The sequence below is a fragment of the Rhopilema esculentum genome, chromosome 19 (genome assembly GCF_057945365.1).
Source record: "Rhopilema esculentum isolate cy_ngs chromosome 19, ASM5794536v1, whole genome shotgun sequence".
Lineage (NCBI taxonomy): Eukaryota > Metazoa > Cnidaria > Scyphozoa > Rhizostomeae > Rhizostomatidae > Rhopilema > Rhopilema esculentum.
Genome location: NC_142833.1, coordinates 2352097 through 2369787, shown reverse-complemented (window position 1 = coordinate 2369787; position 17691 = coordinate 2352097). Strand labels below are relative to the sequence as shown.

Genomic DNA, 17691 nt, shown 5'->3' with positions numbered 1-17691 from the left:
TGGCCTCTCTTTTATTCGTTAGGGGTGATCCATACGAGACCAGAAGAAACAAGCATGGCGGACAATGAAAACAAATTATGCGAGAAGGGATTGTTTGGTGGAGCAATTACTTGCTTTCTTCCAGTTCACTGTATTGATGCAAGGTAAACATTTGTCGAACACAAAACTACAGAGCTAAACATGCATCCTCACATCTCGTCACTTATACCTTGTTAAAGTCTCGAATTTTAAAGACAAAACAAAATTGTTTGCTCTGAAATTCTTTATCCCGAGTAGCAATAGCGAGCAAATACCTTAGAATATGTTCGCAACCAGGCTTGTGTGTACCCAAAACTGGGAAATACGTTCATTTAACAAGAAGGTTTACTAATGGCATGCTATTCTAGAATGTAATACGAAAGAAAGTATACTTTATTTAGCCTGGGTGTGCAGATTTTACAAATAGAGGAACTTTAGCATCAAGATTTTTTGAACCTTTATACTAAGTATTTTTTTTGCAAGAAACAATCTATGATAAAAAGCATTTTATTTGCATTTTCAGTACCATCAGAGAAGTTGCTGACCACCAGGAAGTCTTTTGTCATAAAGAGAGTGACCAGAGCATAATAATTGATATCTTGGAATACCAAGAACAAGCAAAAGGGGAAGAGGGACCAAGGTAATTTGTGACAACTGGGCAATCAGATTAATTCCTTATCAAGATTTTGTTTGTTGTAATTTTATCTCCATCGTAAAACTAAATTCTTTGCAGTTATTTTTGAGATGCTCTGTGGTTTGCTTTAATTTTCCACTTTTCTTATATCATAAATTATGATAAATTATGTCAAAATAAATTATATCAAAATCAAGTGTTGCTTTCCAACTTTTTTTTGAGTAAATAAAAAAAAACATTGTCAAAGTCAAGGTCAATGTTTTATAATTTAAATGAAGGTTCCTTTTGTTAAATATGATATTTTCTTAGCCATATTTGTCCACATTGTGTTTTGATGTCAAAGACTGATTATTAACATACCAAGAAAAATGAATCTAATGTAAGTAGCTTTTCTTAGGTTCTATCTCTAACTGTATTTTAGGTATCATTTTTTAGATATAGCTGAAGCAAATGAAGCACTTTCAACAAGCAATGTGAGTAGACACTGTATCCTTTAAATGACTTAATTATAAATCAATGGCTTTATGGTTAGGTCTGCTGGATTGGTATGATTAATTGATTGATTGATAAAAAATCTCTTAAGAGGATGCCCCAATCACCAAAAGGTGCTTTTCATGGGGGTCCTCAAAATTAAAAGTTACAATGTAGGTAAAAAAAATTAACAGAAACCTAATTAAAGATCTTACACAGCGAAAAGGGATTACAGCCCTTCATTATAATCAAAATTGTTCACTCAGTTTTTAAAAAAAAAGTAATGGAAGAAATTTAGTAGCTGGAAGAAATTTTGTTTTTTTTGAATAAATGAAGACATGTTGAGCATTTTTTAGAAAATATTACAGACATGTATAATCCAGATATTGTCTTTACCATGAACTAGAAGTAATTGATTTTATTCATATTCCTCTTTATTTTCAGATAATGCTAATTGAGCAAATCCCCAAAGACTACATATCATTGTCTGAGTGAGTTGAACATTGAGCAATATAACATGCTATGCCTCAAAATCAGTTTGTTGATTATGCTGCACAGTAAACGTTTAAGCCAAACCGACAATGGTATATTTGCAAATAAGCTTTTAGGATTGTTTTATGTTATATAGGATACACCAATTTTTTCATTGTTGCAATAAAGACACCGTCTTGTCTACTTGATGCATTCTGTTATGGAATGACAAGTTACCCTGCATTGTGAACTTCAAGTTTCATAGTAAAAAAATCTAGGGAAATATAATGAATTGTTCTATAAAAACAGTTTTTTCGTTTTAGTAGCAAGAATCTTTGTTAACTTCAGTAAATTCCAAATTTCAATGGTAATGTTATTGGGTAGGATGATCTAACTGAAAATTTATAAATTTTGAATTTAGGCAACACTTTTTCTAATAAACAGAAAACTGATAATTACTATAAAATAAAAACTAACATCTTGATAGTAGCAATTTACATCTATGTAAGCTGTTTTCTTGCTGCAATACTACCTAAATGTACTACCTAAATAATGCTACATTGTTTTCATAATCCAGGTCTCAAGAAGCTTGGTATCTAAATGGCACCCAGACAGTTTCAAAGTTTAATGAAGAGGTAGCCTCCCCTTTGAATTACTTAATGTAGAATGACTAGAGCTGCTGCTGATCTCCTGTTAAATTACTAATTTACTTTATCAGTCTTTGAAAACAGTTTTGAAGACAATGATATCTAGAGCATCTGATGGAATAACAATCATAGTGGTGAACAGCCAGTGTTGTGCTAAGAAGTTTTCTTGTAATTGTGTTCAACATCAAAATCAAAATTACAATTTTGATCTACTTCTGCTACTTCTGTTATCATTCAATATGTGATTGCTGTTAGCTGCTGAATTACTAACTGTCTTAATTGGGACCATTTTTTTATTAAATTAACAAAAACAAGATTTTCATGATAGCTTCCAGTAAAGCTGATAAAATATGTAACTCCCAATCTTGAAGAAAACCATTACCCATAATTTTTTCCTAAATATCTGTGTGTAGCTTTCTTAAATATCTAGATGATGTGGCTCTTGAAATTCCTTGTAACGAAAGTGGCAGGTACATTTTCTACAAAAAACGTTATTATATCAATATTTTTAATTTAATGGCATATTTTATGATGTTGGTGAAACAGAGTTTTGTTTTTTCTTCTTTAAAGCATTTAATATGAGTTCAAATTAGATATATTTTATATTGATTGTTTATTAAAACTGCACTCTGCTTTTAGGCTGGAAATATAATTCAAGTATATCTTGCACTGTTCAGATTACCTCAGTTTAGAACGGACCTTGTGATCACTATGAACAATCCAGTACAGCTAAGGTGAAGTTAAAGAATACATTATATTTAAAACTTACTAAACATATAGGAAATTTCAGTAGAAATAAAATCTTCTTTGAAGGATCCTTCAAACTCTTTTGTGAAGCATAGCTCCACATATTGCAAATTTTTCCTGTCACTTTCATATTTAAATTTGTATTTTTTACTATTTAGCATCCGAAGGTTGTTTTAGAACACATAGAAACAAGCTTGTCAAGCAGTGTCCTGGTCCTTCCTTTTGATTCGACCACACTTTGCGTTTCCTATACCTTAGATAATAGAGAGCTGGCAAGTCCTGAAAAGGCCCTTTCTCATTTCCTTCCCATTGGCTGGTTGCTACTTGCAAAGGCAAATGTGACACTATTTAACTTTCCACTTCAATAGAAACATTCGCTACAAACATTTTCTATGAAAGTTTTCTGTCTCAATTTTGCAAGCAAATGTCATGTTGGTGACCTTTGTTGATTTAAAATTGATGTCACTCTAGGTATTGACATACTATTGATTCTGAAGCAATTGTTGATCTATGGTTGAATCAAGATGTTGGCAAAATGTTGACCTACTGACCTGGTCCTTTTCCATGTTATCTTCAAATATTGTGGTTTATTTGGTTAAAATAATTTTTTGGGTTTTATTTTAGCACTCAAAGCAGCAGTTATCAACAAGGAAATTGTGAAACCAATGAACTATGGACAGAAAATACATTTAAATATATTGTGAACTCAATTAAAATTTTAGATACTGGGCTTTTTGGATAACAAACAAGAGATACTAATTCTCAAATCCTTTCAAAATACCCAGCCAAGTGACAGATGGTAAACCTAATGTGCAGAATGTAAGAAGAACATAACCTGTTGGTTAAAGGTAGCAAATGGCAAAATATAAAAACCATAATTTCTAGAGGGTATAAAAACTATGATGTTATAATCTTTTTACAAAAAGAAAACATAGACACAACAAGTTGTACATATCACCGCAAAATGTTGATTTTACACCTTCCTTCAAATTTCTCCATCTTGCAAGCAAAATTCCTGTTGTAAACTTTAAGTGAATGTTGAAACAAGGAAGTTTTTAGAACTTCCAATTCTTGAGATAAGATCAGACAGCTACTCCGCCTTTTGTGAGCAAGTAAATAGGTCTCTGGAAACCTAAAAATTGAGAAAGTTTGTTAAAAAGGCTGAATTCCTCAGTTTTTAGCAAATTACTATTAAATATACATAAACTTTAACAATATAGAAATCATTTTATCAGCAAAACCTTCAAGAGTTTGTAGCTGAATAAATCTACTGGTTTTATATCAATAAGATTTAAATATATTTTGCATTTCTCTTTATCTGATTACAGTTTCTTAGAACATATAAAGTTCATCATTTAACATTCAAACCAAAGTTATAGATATAACCAGCAATTTCTTTTTTAACATGAAGGAGCATCATAACAAGGCAAGAGGAAAAGAACTAGGGAAAAATAAGACTTTTTTGTAATGGAAACTGTTGAATTATTACATCCTATAATATTATGGTAAGAAGGAAAATTCCTGTCTTCTATCTGGGTGGTGTCTGGTTTATGTGGCCTAGAACCTTTGTACATCATTGTACAACCTTTCTCTGTGATGCTTGTTCTAGCAAAACATTTGTTGAATTCTCCAGAAAAAATTCATATAAACACATTCCCTGTAAAATTTGGATCAGTTGTAGGATTCCCCTTATCTCAAGGTACCTTCCCATGATCTCTTTGTGGTCTCATGTGCAAATGGTCACAGTTTTGTGTCCCATGTTTGTACCTACATACAAGTTCTACATTTGTTTTAAGAATTGAAACACTGACCCAGCATAACATAATTTCCAAGGCACATTTTTCAATAACAAAAAAGTTTCAGAAGAGATTAAGGTAACATAAAAGCTTGCCTTGGGACTTATGTTTTGGAATTCCCAATTTTTCAGAAGTAGCAAATCCAACTTCATTTGACAGTAAGTGTTGAATGAACTGGTCTGGCTTAAATCTTATTGCATTGAAATTTGCTCTTGTGGTTGGCTAAAATAGAAAAATTATGTATCAGTTTACATAATTTTGATATGGAATATAAAAAATGCATCTAGAACAACAGAACAAATATGTACTCTACATTTCTTCAAATAAGGTGCCCCTAAAATGAGACACTCTTCAATAAAAATAACGTTTATGTATAAAATATTACACCTGCAGTTAGAAACAGACCATGAAAGGGCAAGAAATGTTTGCAAAATCTGTTTCTTGTCTGCAAGATTTTTGGACAACTTTTCATTCAGACAACAGCAGCAGTTCCACCAAAAATCAGGATGCAAAAAAGGAGGTAAATCGAAGGCTTTCAGTAAGACTATTATCTTAGTTATTTATTTTATTTTGCTAATATTGATTGACAGAAGGCTCAAGCAAATTTTGTTTCTATTGATTACCAGTAAATAGACTAACAACTTATGAAGGCCCTTTATGCTTTTCTACCGGCTGGGTGAAATTACCCTTGGAGTACCCTCTGGTTCTAAAATTGGCAGTGTATGTCTACCTTGTGACATACTGTCAGGCCTTTCTCAGAGACGGGGGCTATAGCCCGCACAAACCCCACACACACACAAATTTGCGTAGGCTTTTTTTCGCCCCTGCAGCTTTTCAAACAAATGTTCCAATTTAATCAGTGCAGTTTAGCTTCCCAATGTTTGTACTACTTGCTGCTAAATATCAGGGTGTTAGTAAATAAAGGGAAAGAGGTATTACACATTTATGTGTTTATCACATGTTAACAAACTATTGCTTTATCTGCTAAAACTTGCAATGGAATAGGAAATGTGTTTGCACGAAAGGAAGAACATATAGCGTGATTAATGCTACAAATGATTAAAGTGAGAAATGTTACACCATGCGGTCAAATATGAAACAATTTCTTTTCAAGTCGCTACATAGAAACTATGCATTCCTAAAAAAGACATATTTGACTGGTAAACAAACTAACAAAACTTTGCTATATTCCAAAAAAGTTATGTTCCTCTTTTGTCTCGTTTAAAGTTGTGGTAATACAAAATTTAAAGGTAGTAATACACACAAAAATCCATCTTAAGGTGAATAGTGTTTAAAGAATTGGCAAAGTAAAAACTCAAATATAAAAATTAACAGCAGTTCTGCAAGGGTCTGCAAGGGCTAAATAGCCCACATAGCCAAACTGGAAAGGGCTTTTATAGCCTGTACATACTGCTGTTTTAGCTGTTGTCCAATTCTTTTCTTCCAAGTCAATTGTTATATCAATACTAAAAAATTCTTATTAAAAGCCCAGGGCTTATAATGATTCAAAAGCACTATTAGTGGGCTAATATTTTGAGGGGGCTATATTTGGTAGACTTAAATTTCCATTCAGTATTTGTTAGAATAAAATGCAAAACCAGTTTTTAAATAAAAAGATTGGTCATAGTACCGAGAAATTTGCAGTCAGGCTGCAACCATTGCGGTTAGCTGGGTACATTTAAAGTTATCTGATGAAGCTAGAAAGGCAGGTGGAGTTGAGGAGAAGGTATAAACCTAGTATATTATAATTTTGTAGGTAAGAAGAATTTAGAATGAATCAAAAAGTAAGAAAAGAACTAAAGATTAATTCCAAATATAAACCCTTTGGTTATATATTTTTTGGGGGGGGGGGGGCTTAGAAAGCAAGCTTATGTACCAGGTATTTAGAGGGGCATATTCACAATTATATTAAGAATTTTACTTTAAATCAAAATCACAGAACAATCATAGATAAAAACACTTACTGTCAAATTCTTCTTCTTGCTATAAGACCTCCAAGGCTGTGGCTCCAGTAATAATTTTCCACCAGGTTTCAAACTGAGAAATATTTTCTTAAATAGTTTCTTAACACCATCATCTCCCCAGTTTAATTGAATCCATTTGGTGACACTCATGCATAAAATAAAATCATACTTTTGTTCAATTTTTGATATACTGTCCCATTCAAAGTTGACATAGTTTTCCTGCAAAACACAACAAAATATATCACCATGACTATTTTGATCATCATTATTATCAAGGGTTTTTTTTAATGTTTCATTTTGAGATTCTTTGATAATAACAGTGTAAACCTTACAACTGATTAGTGTTTTACATCATAGATCTTACAAATGATGTACTTTTAGAGATTGAGATAATTATATCTCTGGTTAGGATGACTGGTTATGCCAAGCAGTTTAAAAACTTCACATTTTTTTAAAAGTGACAACAGGGATGGAGTGACAACACAAAGAAGGACATCATGGAAAAAGGATTAGCCGAAGGAGATGTGGTGGACAGGATTAGGCGAGGGAATGCAACCCATGCAGCTGACCCCAGGACAGTTTTGGACAAAGGCTGTTGAAAAGTAGAAGAAGACATCTTTGGAAGAAGATTTCTGGTTCTTGCCATGCTTTTGTTGAGAGTTTTGGTTTGGGTTTAGCTCAAACCTCACACCTAATTTAGGCATGCAAACCTAATAAGCATATGACCTAATAAGCATAAGAATGTAAGATATGACCTTTTCTCAGATTAACTCCCAAATTGATACAAGGAGAATTGAAGCCATTTATCAGGCCTTGCACGAAGCAAAATGAAGGAGCTCCACAAAACGAGGTCCTAAGAAACTCAAGACCCTCTAATTCACACTTTAATGTAAAATTTCTGTTTGCAAAAATTTGTGTTTTCTTCTTAATGAAAATGAGTCAAACTATATGGTCCAAAAGGAAATGATGCACTTTAAAATATCATAGCTATTCTAAATGATTTAACTCCCAAAATTATTTTTATACGATTTTATTTACCATTTTTTATTTATTTATTTGTACTTACCATGCATGGTAAGTAACTTCTTGAAACAAAAAGATATTCTTGTAGACGCGGCCTTATGAGGAACCGGATACTAAATCTAGTCATCAAAAGATTAGTGGTATGAACTCTTACAAACCAAATATTTGATAAAATAAAATAACGACTTTGCACAAGAAATGAATATTTGGTACAACGTTTCGAGCTTAACTCTTCATCAGGACAAAAATATTAGCTGTATAACTCTTATAAACAGAAATATTTTGGTCATTTGAGAAGATTGTTTATGCTTTATCAATATTATTTTCAAATTATATCAGTGCAATATCGTTTTACATTTTCAAAGGTGCTCGTTAAACCGTTTGACATGGCTATATTTAAGTGCACTTTAGATGCCTGCGCTCAATTGAGTGCCTTTCCGGGCAAGGCCTGATTTATATTTGCAAACAAGAAGGGACATTGTTGAACTAAAAGGAATTCATCAATGTCTTCATGTATAGCTGCCACCTTCAAAGTAGAATTTGCGATTAGCTACTACATGCAGTAAGGACTCAGAAAAAGCAATCAGGAGTTGAACTGATTTTCCAGAGAGAAATATTATCATGAATGGCAAGAGTAGTTTTAAGGTATTGGATGCTTAAACTTAATCATAAAAAAACCTAAATCAGTAAAGACGTCACATGTTTAGGCCCGTTGTGAGAGCTTAGCAAAATGTGATGGCCGGCCATCGCGGCTCAAAAAAAGCACCTGAAGGTAGTTTTTAGGACACTGAAAAGCTTATCCAGCAGTGTCCTGGTCCTTCCTCTCGATATAACCACACCTCGTGATTCCTACACCTTGAATTACAGAGAGCTGGCCACATCATTGCCACATCATTCATCATATTTGGAGTGTCCACAGCCTTCAAATCACAGCTCCCACAAGAATAACTTCCAAGAGTGAAACCGTTTTGATAGAAACATCCCCTCATGCACCAAGACTTGTCATCACAGGGGAGCCCATGACATGATCACAAGGATGGTTTAAATGAACTTAATTTGGAAACAGAGTAAGAATCATTCAAGAAAAATTAATGACTTACTGTTTGAAAGGATGTGTTGTAAGGGAATCCAAATGACTTTTTGCAGTCTTCAGTAGATACAGGTGGAGCAAGTGGTCCAAGGCAAATTGGAAATGATATTGGAAAATCTGATTGCTTGGGGGCTTGGGGGTTACTCAATGAAACATAATGTCTCATATTATTCCTTGCAGATTTTATCAAACTCTCATCAATATCTATTCCCAACATAGATTTAGGACTAAAATTTCTTGTGATATATAAGGTCAGATGTCCAACATTGCATCCAATATCCAGACAGTCCTTTCCTTCAAACCATTCTCTTTTCATATATTCTGTTCTGTAATCCTCAGACATATCAGGGTTCCTGTATCCATAATATTTATTATAGTTTCCATACTGGAAACGTTTATCTTTTTCGCGGAATCGAATATTCTGCTTTTTATTAGCTTCCTCACTGACTTCTTGACATCCACCTTTTTTTATCTGATGCTTCCTTTTTTCAGGATGTTTAGACTGCACAGCTTCCTTTTCTTGGTGATTAAGTGTTGTGTTGTCAGAAGATTCATCTGCCTTCTCCATTGTACCAGTATCCTCTTTGTGTTGTTCCACATCTTCTTTCAAATCTACCACTGCTTCATCTGATGCTGGTTGGATATTTGGATCTGAAGTCTCCAGCTTCTTTGTTTTCACTGGTGACTGCAGCTCATTTTCGCTGGCTTCTGTGTCCATGTCTTGTCCTAAAGAATCCAACATAACCCTGATGTCTTTATCATTTTCACTGTATGTACGTCTTCTTCTCCTTTTTCGCTTCTTTTTGTGAGCACTTACTTTTACTGCAAGTACATCGTCGTCTAGATTATTAAGCTTTAAAGGATCTGTAACATCCACTGGCCTCAAGTTATCTGGGTTAAATGTAACACCTCTATCACCAACAAGTGGAGACTCTGTTTTGGGGGAATTCTGTCCCTCAAGTTGCGAAATGCCCATCAAGTTCAAAGGATCAATTTTCCTTCCTTTTGCATAGAATTTAAGCTTCTTTCTTTGTACTTTCTCGTTTCTTTTCTGTTTACCATGGAAGTTCCTCTTTTTTTCCATTGAACTGCTATGCTGCGAAGTTGCAACACTAGACCTTCTTTGTGGTCGATTCTTTTGGGTCCCTTTTTCTTTATTTGGCGTGTGATCCAAAGGCTTTTCTGTGCAATCTTTGTCATCTCCTACCTCCATTCCTTTGATTCAAACTTTGATATTTTCGTATAGCGCGATGATTCGGACTTCCTTGGCGCGAAGTAGAAACGTTTTGGCCTAACATGTTTCATAACGAGGCACCCTGCATCACAGCGTCCTCAGCGTTGCCAAAAGGGAGATGGCGCTCTACCCCCAATACTTTGTCCGTCGGCACAAAAAGGATTTTTGTCGGGCAAAAGAAGACAGCTCTCTTCTCACCCTGTTGTGTAATTTTAATCTATTTGTAGGTATTAAAATCCATTTGTAGCAGTTGAATATTGAAATAGAAACCCATTAAAACAGCAGATAAATAATGATCTTATGACCACACCCTAAATAATGGAGACACGCCCTTCCTAGCGGCAAAAATCACTACTGTACTCTTCCAAAATAATACTTTGGCGTCGCCTACTGTACCCCCCCCCCCACTTCCAAATAAGCCGCCCAACGTGCCAATTTTTGCGTTTAAATGAGCCCTAGTGGATAGCCCTTGTTGTTACAACAGGAAAAGTTACAATAATTAAAAACAGCTATATATATATATATATATATTAATAACAGCAAAGATTGAAAGAACTAAAACGAGGAATTGACGAAGAGACCCTCAAAGACATTGAATATATCGATATTGTCGAATCAAATTAAGTCTTGTGAATTGATTTATACTTTGATTAGAAAATGCTATTGAATAAATCGGAAATGCAATGAACTGGGAATATTGAGAAGCTAGAAAGAGCTTTCTATGGCAACTTGGAGAACAAATAATTCACGATGAATTTTTAATTCGGCTTATCGCGAAGGTAGGAAGCAGGAACCAGTGGAGCCAAGACAGTGGCGGAATTCATTTTTCAGATGGGAGGAGCAATGCCCTCAAAACAAGCAAATTTACCGACAAAGCGTGCCTTAACCGACAATTATGCAAAACCTGGGGGCACTGAACCCCCCATACCCCCGCAATTTTCGCCACTGAGCCAAGATGAAAACAGTTTGAGTCTGCATGCAGGCTCTAAAGATCGTTGCTGTGACGAATCTGTACAGCTCCTTAAAAAATCATTGCGAGACAAGTTGCTAGAAAAATTGCAATGTGTAGTGTAAAGCTAGTTTAAAGCACGAGAAAAAAATGCATTTCACCTTCATTTGAGTAAACTTTCAAGAATCACATAAATTGACATTAACCAAGATGAAATTATTCTCATAAAACATGGGTTACAAGTTCCATGCATTTTTTATCTAAGGCGAGTGTTCGTTCCCCTGCTCCCGGCACTCCAGCGTTTATAGCGGGAAAGCGTTTCCTGCCGCTAACTTTCATTGTAGCTTATCAATTCCAAAATACGGCTATTTGATAAACACATTCATGAGTAAAGTCATGGACTTAGCATCAAATTGAAACAAATTTGGATTGTTATATGTTATAAAAACACAATTGCCCAAGAGTGTTAAAATAACCAAAAGTTTTGATGGTCCTGCCCTGACATCAGTAATTAGGTAAATTTGCCTTCATCAAGTTGAGTGCTTCTCAGTGTTAATGCTATGAATTATTTGGCCGCCTTTTCTTGTGGTTCCGGGAAGGAAAACTGGAAGCTGTTTTCTGACTGATGAAATCGCCATTCCGTTCCTTTTTCGCTTTCATCTAGAGCCTGGAATCAATCCAAAACAGGTAACATTAAACATAACAAGAAATTATGACTCGATCTGACTTAAATGATTGTCTTACTTTTTGATAAAGGGTTTACCTTGACATTTTCTACCTAAAACACGTTGCAATAACTTGCATTTTAATCTAATAATTTATTCACACTTAAAAATTTACATTTCTATTTCATTTTATTTTTATTTCAGCAGGGTTATATAAATTCAGGAAATTTGAAAATACGACTTATAATGAGCCCTGCTTGAAAACTTAACTAGCCTAATTAAATCGATTAAATAAACTGAACATCCTAAAATAAAGAAAATATGTAAAAAGAAAGGAACTCGGTAGCCTGTGCCCCAGTCCACAAATGTTGCAGCAAATTACATCAGGATTCTAATTACGATATAACACACCCAATTTTGTTTTATACAACACATGTTGCTCACAAGCTTTGATTGGTATCTACGTTAAGTCTAATGTACCCTAGTCGAACAAAGTCTACGTCCAGAGTCTTTAGTTGATATTACCTTTTTAAAATTCAAAGACCTCTTTCTACCATTTTTCTAACATAAACAAAATTAAGACCAATGCAAGCCAAAATGATTTAAATTTGATACTAATACATCCGATTCTTTACTATACAATATGATGAGTCGAGAAGTTTTCTTGCGATTTTGCAACTTCAGAAATGAATAAGAAAAAAGCATTTTGGACCAACTTGATCCATAAAAATGGCTTGATCAAAAACACACTGGCAAAGGTGCATTACCTGATATTGTGAATCGTTTTGATCTTCAATTTCCTTCTTCCTTATGAATACACTTCTCTTAACTTTGGTTTCCGAGACTGAAGAGATTTTCGGTTCAGATTTTACTAGAAAAAGTGAACAAAATTATGTGATAAAAATGCTTCTTTCCAAAAGGAGTGGGCAGCATGACGAATGCTTGGATCAAAGGAGATCCCAATATTCTCTTGCGCTTTTTGCCACTCGTTCTGAAAAGATCTCTTCCTTCAAATGGTATTGGATTGAAACAAAATGACATAAAATAAAATCCAACGAAGGGGTCTGTTTTCTTAGGCCAGAGAGCTCACTTAATACACTGACTATCCGGAGATGTGCATACCAACTGGGTGCTATTTTCGGCTGAAATTTCCGGGGCAGGATTATACTTTTCTCTCTGTTTCCGACACAGGTATGACGATAAAAAGGTATCATGTTTTCAAGCATCATGTTTTCAGAATTTTATTCCTGGACAGGTATCATAGTCATGAAATGTTTTCTAGCAGGCACATCCCCGTCATTTTTCTTCATGGTTAGCCCCTCCCCCTGGGGGTCAATATAAGGTCCTTCCTTCAGTTATATATTGCTCTTTGCCTTATAAATAGAATTGTATGCGTTTTGGCATACAGAAAAGGGTATCGGATCATTAGGCAACGTTCAACAGAAACAGAAGCATATCCATTTTTCCATTGCAGAGGCAATCCTCTACTCTGAAATCATTACAAAAATCAGATTTTCTGCTTTAGAAACAATTACGTATTCATATGACATAGCATCGAAAAATCATTACCAACCCGTACACTTTAAATCTTTTTCTTATATAAGCATTGAAAATGTCTTACATAAGCAACAAGTAAACCAGTTCAGCTAGATGCAAGGGCATAGGTCCTGGGAACGACTGGTATTGTAATGACGAGCTAGTTTCCAGACCACAAAACAAAGCAACACACGCAGCTTTGTGGTTGTAACGTGGGCGTATTGTTGTGCAGTTAAGGATTTTACTGTCATTTGTAATCAACTTGCACTGAAAGAAATAGAAAAGCCTTTCGAAGAGTACTAACTTTTAGATGATTCTTGTTTGGCCTCTGCAGCAATCTTCTTCCGGTAATCACCAAAAGTGTTTCGCATAACTTGTCGCTTCTTAACCTGAAAAAATAACATCCCATTCTTCCACTTTTTTACAAACAATAAAGAAGGAACAGGCCTTCAACAATGAAGAATAAAACCAGAACTGCTAGCCCTAATGTTAAATGGTGTCCTTGGTAGGGTTTTAGTTTTGTGGGTTGAGGGGGGAGGGCTGCATATTTGGTTTCATCCCATTCTGTACTCTGCTATAAATGGTATATTACAGTTCGGCAATAATTTATACTCCCTGCCTTCTACCCCCTATTGTAAAATTTATACAGTTTTAAAATCATACCTTTGAAGATTTTTCTGATTTCAGTAATCTAATCAATTTTGATGTCCTTTCAGCTAAAACACAAGAAATATTTTCCGCTTCAATTACAAAACTAGAGACCAATAATTTTTTATAGCAGATATCATTAAATCTAGAAGGAGTGTAATGTTAATCCAAGCATCATTGCGAGAACCAAAAAAGGTGTTTCTTGTGTAACTTTCACACTTCTATTTACCAGTTAGGCAGAATAGCTTGAAATCCTTACAGCAGCTTTCAAAATGCATTCAATTGGAATTTTGAGATCATTCTAAGCCAATTTCTGACCCAAACTTTGGTCTGTTAATTGTGCTTTCCATCCATAGCTTTATAGCCATGCAAAAAGAGTAAACACAGAATGCAAAGGAGTCTGGCATCTCCTGTAATTTGATGCATCATAAGAATACTGTCATACTATCATGCAAAGCAGAGAATTACCAAACGAGGGGGATTAGCTTCTAAGGAAAATATGAGAAAATTAGTTTCCAAGCTTCTGATGAAAATAAGAGCATTTGAAAGAGGTGCAATTTTAATATAAATGGTACGCAAGTTAAATTGTGAAAATTAAATGCATTTCTTGCCTTCATCTTTTGAAGGATTTTTGTTCCTGACACCAAGTTCAAGTTGCTCTATACACCAGCATAATTCGCTTTCAAAATTTTCATCATCTTCATTCTACAAATAAATAATATCGGATTCAGAAGAACGAAAAACTATAATTCATAGCAAGTAACATGTTTCGCAGTAAAAACCTTTCTGTTTTCCCAGTTCCATTGAGGCTGCTTGAATAAACTTGTCTGCTTAGGTCAATTTTAGCTTATTTTAGAATATCATGATCATTTAAATTTATTCAAATGGTCAAAACTTTGCCAATGTCAATGGGTTGTCCTTCAGCAGAACTGATTTTCAAGAGGCCCTGTTGACTGCATTCCAATAAAATCTAGAAGACACTGGATCCATAGATTACACTGGAGTCCAGAATAAAGGAGCCTCCTGCTTATTAATTTTTCCAAAAATCTACCCCTGACGTTCTTATTCCAGAGTCACTGTTTAGTTCAGGCCTTTTCATTTCGTGCAGGCAATCGCCCTCACCCTCGATAAATTATTAACAGGGGCTATTGACCCCCCTCGCAAAAATGTATCGCCCACAAGAGAAAGGTGGAGCACTTAAGGGAAGGTTTGCAAGTTGTTGCCACTATCGTTCAATTCTCTGAACTTTAGCTAAATGTTTTTTAAAACGCCAAGGCTATCGAAAAAGGGGCCACCAAGGGGGTAGAAATCCCCCGTTCCGGTCATTCTTAGCCAAAATTCCGCACCTTAAAAATTTTGATAGGACCTTTATTTAAAGATGTTTTTACAAGACAACAGGTGAAGAATTCCACAAATCCTTAAAACTTTAAAAAAAAATTCTGTATCCTATGCATCATTTTCGAAAAAATCTGCATCCAGCAAATGTGTAGAATTCTGTTGTTCCGTCTAGAAATTGCCAGATCTGCGACAAATTTTCTTCAAGGTCTATTGTTGCAGAAAACCTTGATGACTCCCACATCAAGTGTTGGTTACTTATAAATCGAAACAACAAATATTGATAATAAGCAACAATGATAAGAACTAGACAGTAATGTAATGAAATGCTATAATAAAAAGAGCTGTTGATATTAATTTGGAGGAAAAAACGTAAGACTGTTTTAGAGGAGCATTCAAGAAGCTCCAAAAAATCTGAGAAAGATAATGCAATCAGGGAGGGTGAAAGAGAAAAATTTTCAACCGAGTGGGTATCTAATTGTGATTCATACTCTGAACCTTTGAAGAAGAACTTTAAAAGGTTGAACTTCTAGATGGTGGCTTTGATTGATTTCAAGATTACGTTTTGTTCAAACTTGACGTATTTTCTTTTCGTGCATCCCTAAAAGTTACGGTATTCCATGATTAAGGGTCAAGTTGTTAATGAAAACAAAGCATAATTTCCTCATTGTTGACATTATAAATCAGCTGTGGTTAGATAATACACTAATTCCTCCACAGGTCCTCGAAGGACTTCCTTTAACAAACAGTGTTGGACAAGCAATCGCCCAAGTAAGCCTCGCATATTAAGAAACTGCAAGATGCATTAGTGTAAAGTATAAAAGAAAGAATAAAAAGAAAGATCGATTAAGAACAGAATATCTTTATTAAACTGTTATGTTATAAGTACACTTTGTCTATTTTATAAAAATACCAGCTGAAATTCTTTCCAAGACCAATTTAGAAGGGACTGTGGGCAGCTCACCCAGTTTATCTGGGAAATTTTCCATTCACCCTGCTTATTCAAGATCCCCATTAATCGAGATTTGGGGTGATTTCCCACAAAACCTGTTTATTCCAGACACCTCATCTTGACTCTCAATAGAGTCATCAACAAAAAAATGAAAAGGCTAATAGATAATACAACATTAACAAATACTTTATAATTTGAATTTGTACTTTTTCATTTTCAGGGCTTCCTATGGATATCCTCTCTTCAAATTGATCCTTTCTTGATTCTATCTGAAATACAATAAAAAGTATAAAGTTGTGCCAATGGCAAAACCTTTTACAATTAAGTCTTGAATTGAATTGCAGTGAAACTTGTCTTCATTGCAATGGCTAGCTATTGTGCTAAATAACGATCTTGATAATCTTAGTAAAAGCCTTGTTAGATACCTTTTAATGGAGGATGTCTAGATACCTGTAAGATTAGATAAGAAACAAGGATCCTGTATATGACAAACAAACTATAAAACAGGCAGCTTTTGTAGTCCTAGCCTTGAACATTGAACAAGTTACACTGTATTTAATTTCACGTCTTTAAGAGAGCAACAATGTCTCTAACCTTGCCCCATACCTTTATCATAGCTTATGCTACTAGCATCTCAGCATTAGTGCAATGGAGAATTGTAGAAACTAGATGCAATTCATAACATAATTAAGAACATATAAGTTGTATATTGGCAAGTTTCACCTGTATTTCTGCCAGGTTAATGCATTGCTAAATAGGAAATTAAGCAGTGATTAAGTAGCAAATGCAAGAAAAGTCCTAGAATCTATACTGGTTTGGGCCCCCAAAGAAACTCTGATTATTCAAAAGTCTGTGCAAAAAAGAAATAAGATGATATGCATGGGCAATGAAGATTCTTGCAAAAACCTTTTTAAATGATTGCAAGAAGAAAATCATGTTATTTTACAATCTTGTCTATGGGTGATGTATTGATTGTGTATTAGCATTGCATTGGACTGGTTGAAAGTTTTTTAAATCAAATACTTGACATGAAACGGCAGCAATTACTATTTTTCAGGCATTTTCAAGCAGGGGAAACATACTTTTACAGAATTACCTGATTTTCTTCCCTTTTCTCTATTTTTTTCTTCTTTTTAGCTTCCTTCCTTTTCTGCTTTTTGCGCTCTTCTTTCGTCAAACCTTCCGACATCTTCGAATGACCTCGCTCAACCGTCCTCGTTTACATGTAATAACAAATCAGTCGATCACAAACAAGGCAGATAATCGCTTGATCACAGGCATCACAGTCAATGAATCACCCCCAGTCACCCACTCAATTACTTCTGGCTTATTCCTGCTGTATGTGGCCTTTGTAATCACATAGGAATTACATACTTTCAGAGCGGCTGTTCGATCGCCCTGTCCTAGAGAGGGTGGTAATTCTCCCTTTACTATACCCTCTTATGATACCCTCTTATTAATTCCCTCTTATGATATACCCCTCCTACACAGAACTAAACGAGACTTTATCA

At 34.7% G+C, this 17691-nt stretch overlaps 3 protein-coding genes across 4 annotated transcripts; 1 reads left to right on the top strand and 2 right to left on the bottom strand.

The window, feature by feature from the left end:
- Positions 1 to 2: 2 nt before the first annotated feature.
- LOC135688350 (ran guanine nucleotide release factor) lies at positions 3 to 3964 on the top strand. Its single transcript, XM_065205174.2, has 7 exons — positions 3 to 143; positions 542 to 658; positions 1074 to 1125; positions 1568 to 1614; positions 2172 to 2229; positions 2881 to 2975; positions 3613 to 3964. The coding sequence occupies exons 1-7, from the start codon at positions 55 to 57 to the stop codon at positions 3728 to 3730; spliced, it is 576 nt and encodes a 191-aa protein (XP_065061246.2). The 5' UTR covers positions 3 to 54; the 3' UTR covers positions 3731 to 3964.
- A 16-nt stretch (positions 3965 to 3980) lies between these two features.
- LOC135688344 (uncharacterized) lies at positions 3981 to 10431 on the bottom strand. Its single transcript, XM_065205164.2, has 4 exons — positions 8872 to 10431; positions 6749 to 6967; positions 4880 to 5006; positions 3981 to 4120 (listed from the first exon to the last, which is right to left on the bottom strand). The coding sequence occupies exons 1-4, from the start codon at positions 10072 to 10074 to the stop codon at positions 4071 to 4073; spliced, it is 1599 nt and encodes a 532-aa protein (XP_065061236.1). The 5' UTR covers positions 10075 to 10431; the 3' UTR covers positions 3981 to 4070.
- A 764-nt stretch (positions 10432 to 11195) lies between these two features.
- Positions 11196 to 17414, bottom strand: LOC135688348 (UPF0488 protein C8orf33 homolog). Of its 2 annotated transcripts, none has more exons than XM_065205171.2 (7): positions 17277 to 17414; positions 16387 to 16449; positions 14505 to 14598; positions 13909 to 13961; positions 13550 to 13634; positions 12477 to 12580; positions 11196 to 11711 (listed from the first exon to the last, which is right to left on the bottom strand). In XM_065205171.2, exons 1-7 carry the CDS (start codon positions 17367 to 17369, stop codon positions 11610 to 11612), a joined length of 594 nt encoding a protein of 197 aa, XP_065061243.1. In that variant the 5' UTR covers positions 17370 to 17414; the 3' UTR covers positions 11196 to 11609. The 2 variants fall into 2 exon arrangements, with proteins under 2 accessions (XP_065061243.1, XP_065061244.1); XM_065205172.2 differs by lacking the exon at positions 17277 to 17414 and adding an exon at positions 16787 to 17189.
- Between the last annotated feature and the right edge of the window lie 277 nt (positions 17415 to 17691).

Bases quoted from the DNA above. Each gene is read 5' to 3' on its own strand.
- LOC135688350 (XM_065205174.2), top strand. From the start codon at position 55: ATGGCGGACAATGAAAACAAATTATGCGAGAAGGGATTGTTTGGTGGA. The intron at 144-541 runs GTAAACATTTGT...TTGCATTTTCAG, and splicing joins GTTCACTGTATTGATGCAAG to TACCATCAGAGAAGTTGCTG. The intron at 2,230-2,880 runs GTAGCCTCCCCT...CTCTGCTTTTAG, and splicing joins TTTCAAAGTTTAATGAAGAG to GCTGGAAATATAATTCAAGT.
- LOC135688344 (XM_065205164.2), bottom strand. From the start codon at position 10,074: ATGGAGGTAGGAGATGACAAAGATTGCACAGAAAAGCCTTTGGATCAC. The intron at 6,968-8,871 runs GTAAGTCATTAA...TGTGTTTTGCAG, and splicing joins ACAACACATCCTTTCAAACA to GAAAACTATGTCAACTTTGA. The intron at 5,007-6,748 runs GTAAGTGTTTTT...TTTCTATTTTAG, and splicing joins GCAAGAAGAAGAATTTGACA to CCAACCACAAGAGCAAATTT.
- LOC135688348 (XM_065205171.2), bottom strand. From the start codon at position 17,369: ATGTCGGAAGGTTTGACGAAAGAAGAGCGCAAAAAGCAGAAAAGGAAG. The intron at 14,599-16,386 runs GTACAAATTCAA...ATTTATTTGTAG, and splicing joins GAAGCCCTGAAAATGAAAAA to AATGAAGATGATGAAAATTT. The intron at 12,581-13,549 runs GTTAGTACTCTT...CACTTTTTCTAG, and splicing joins CAAACAAGAATCATCTAAAA to TAAAATCTGAACCGAAAATC.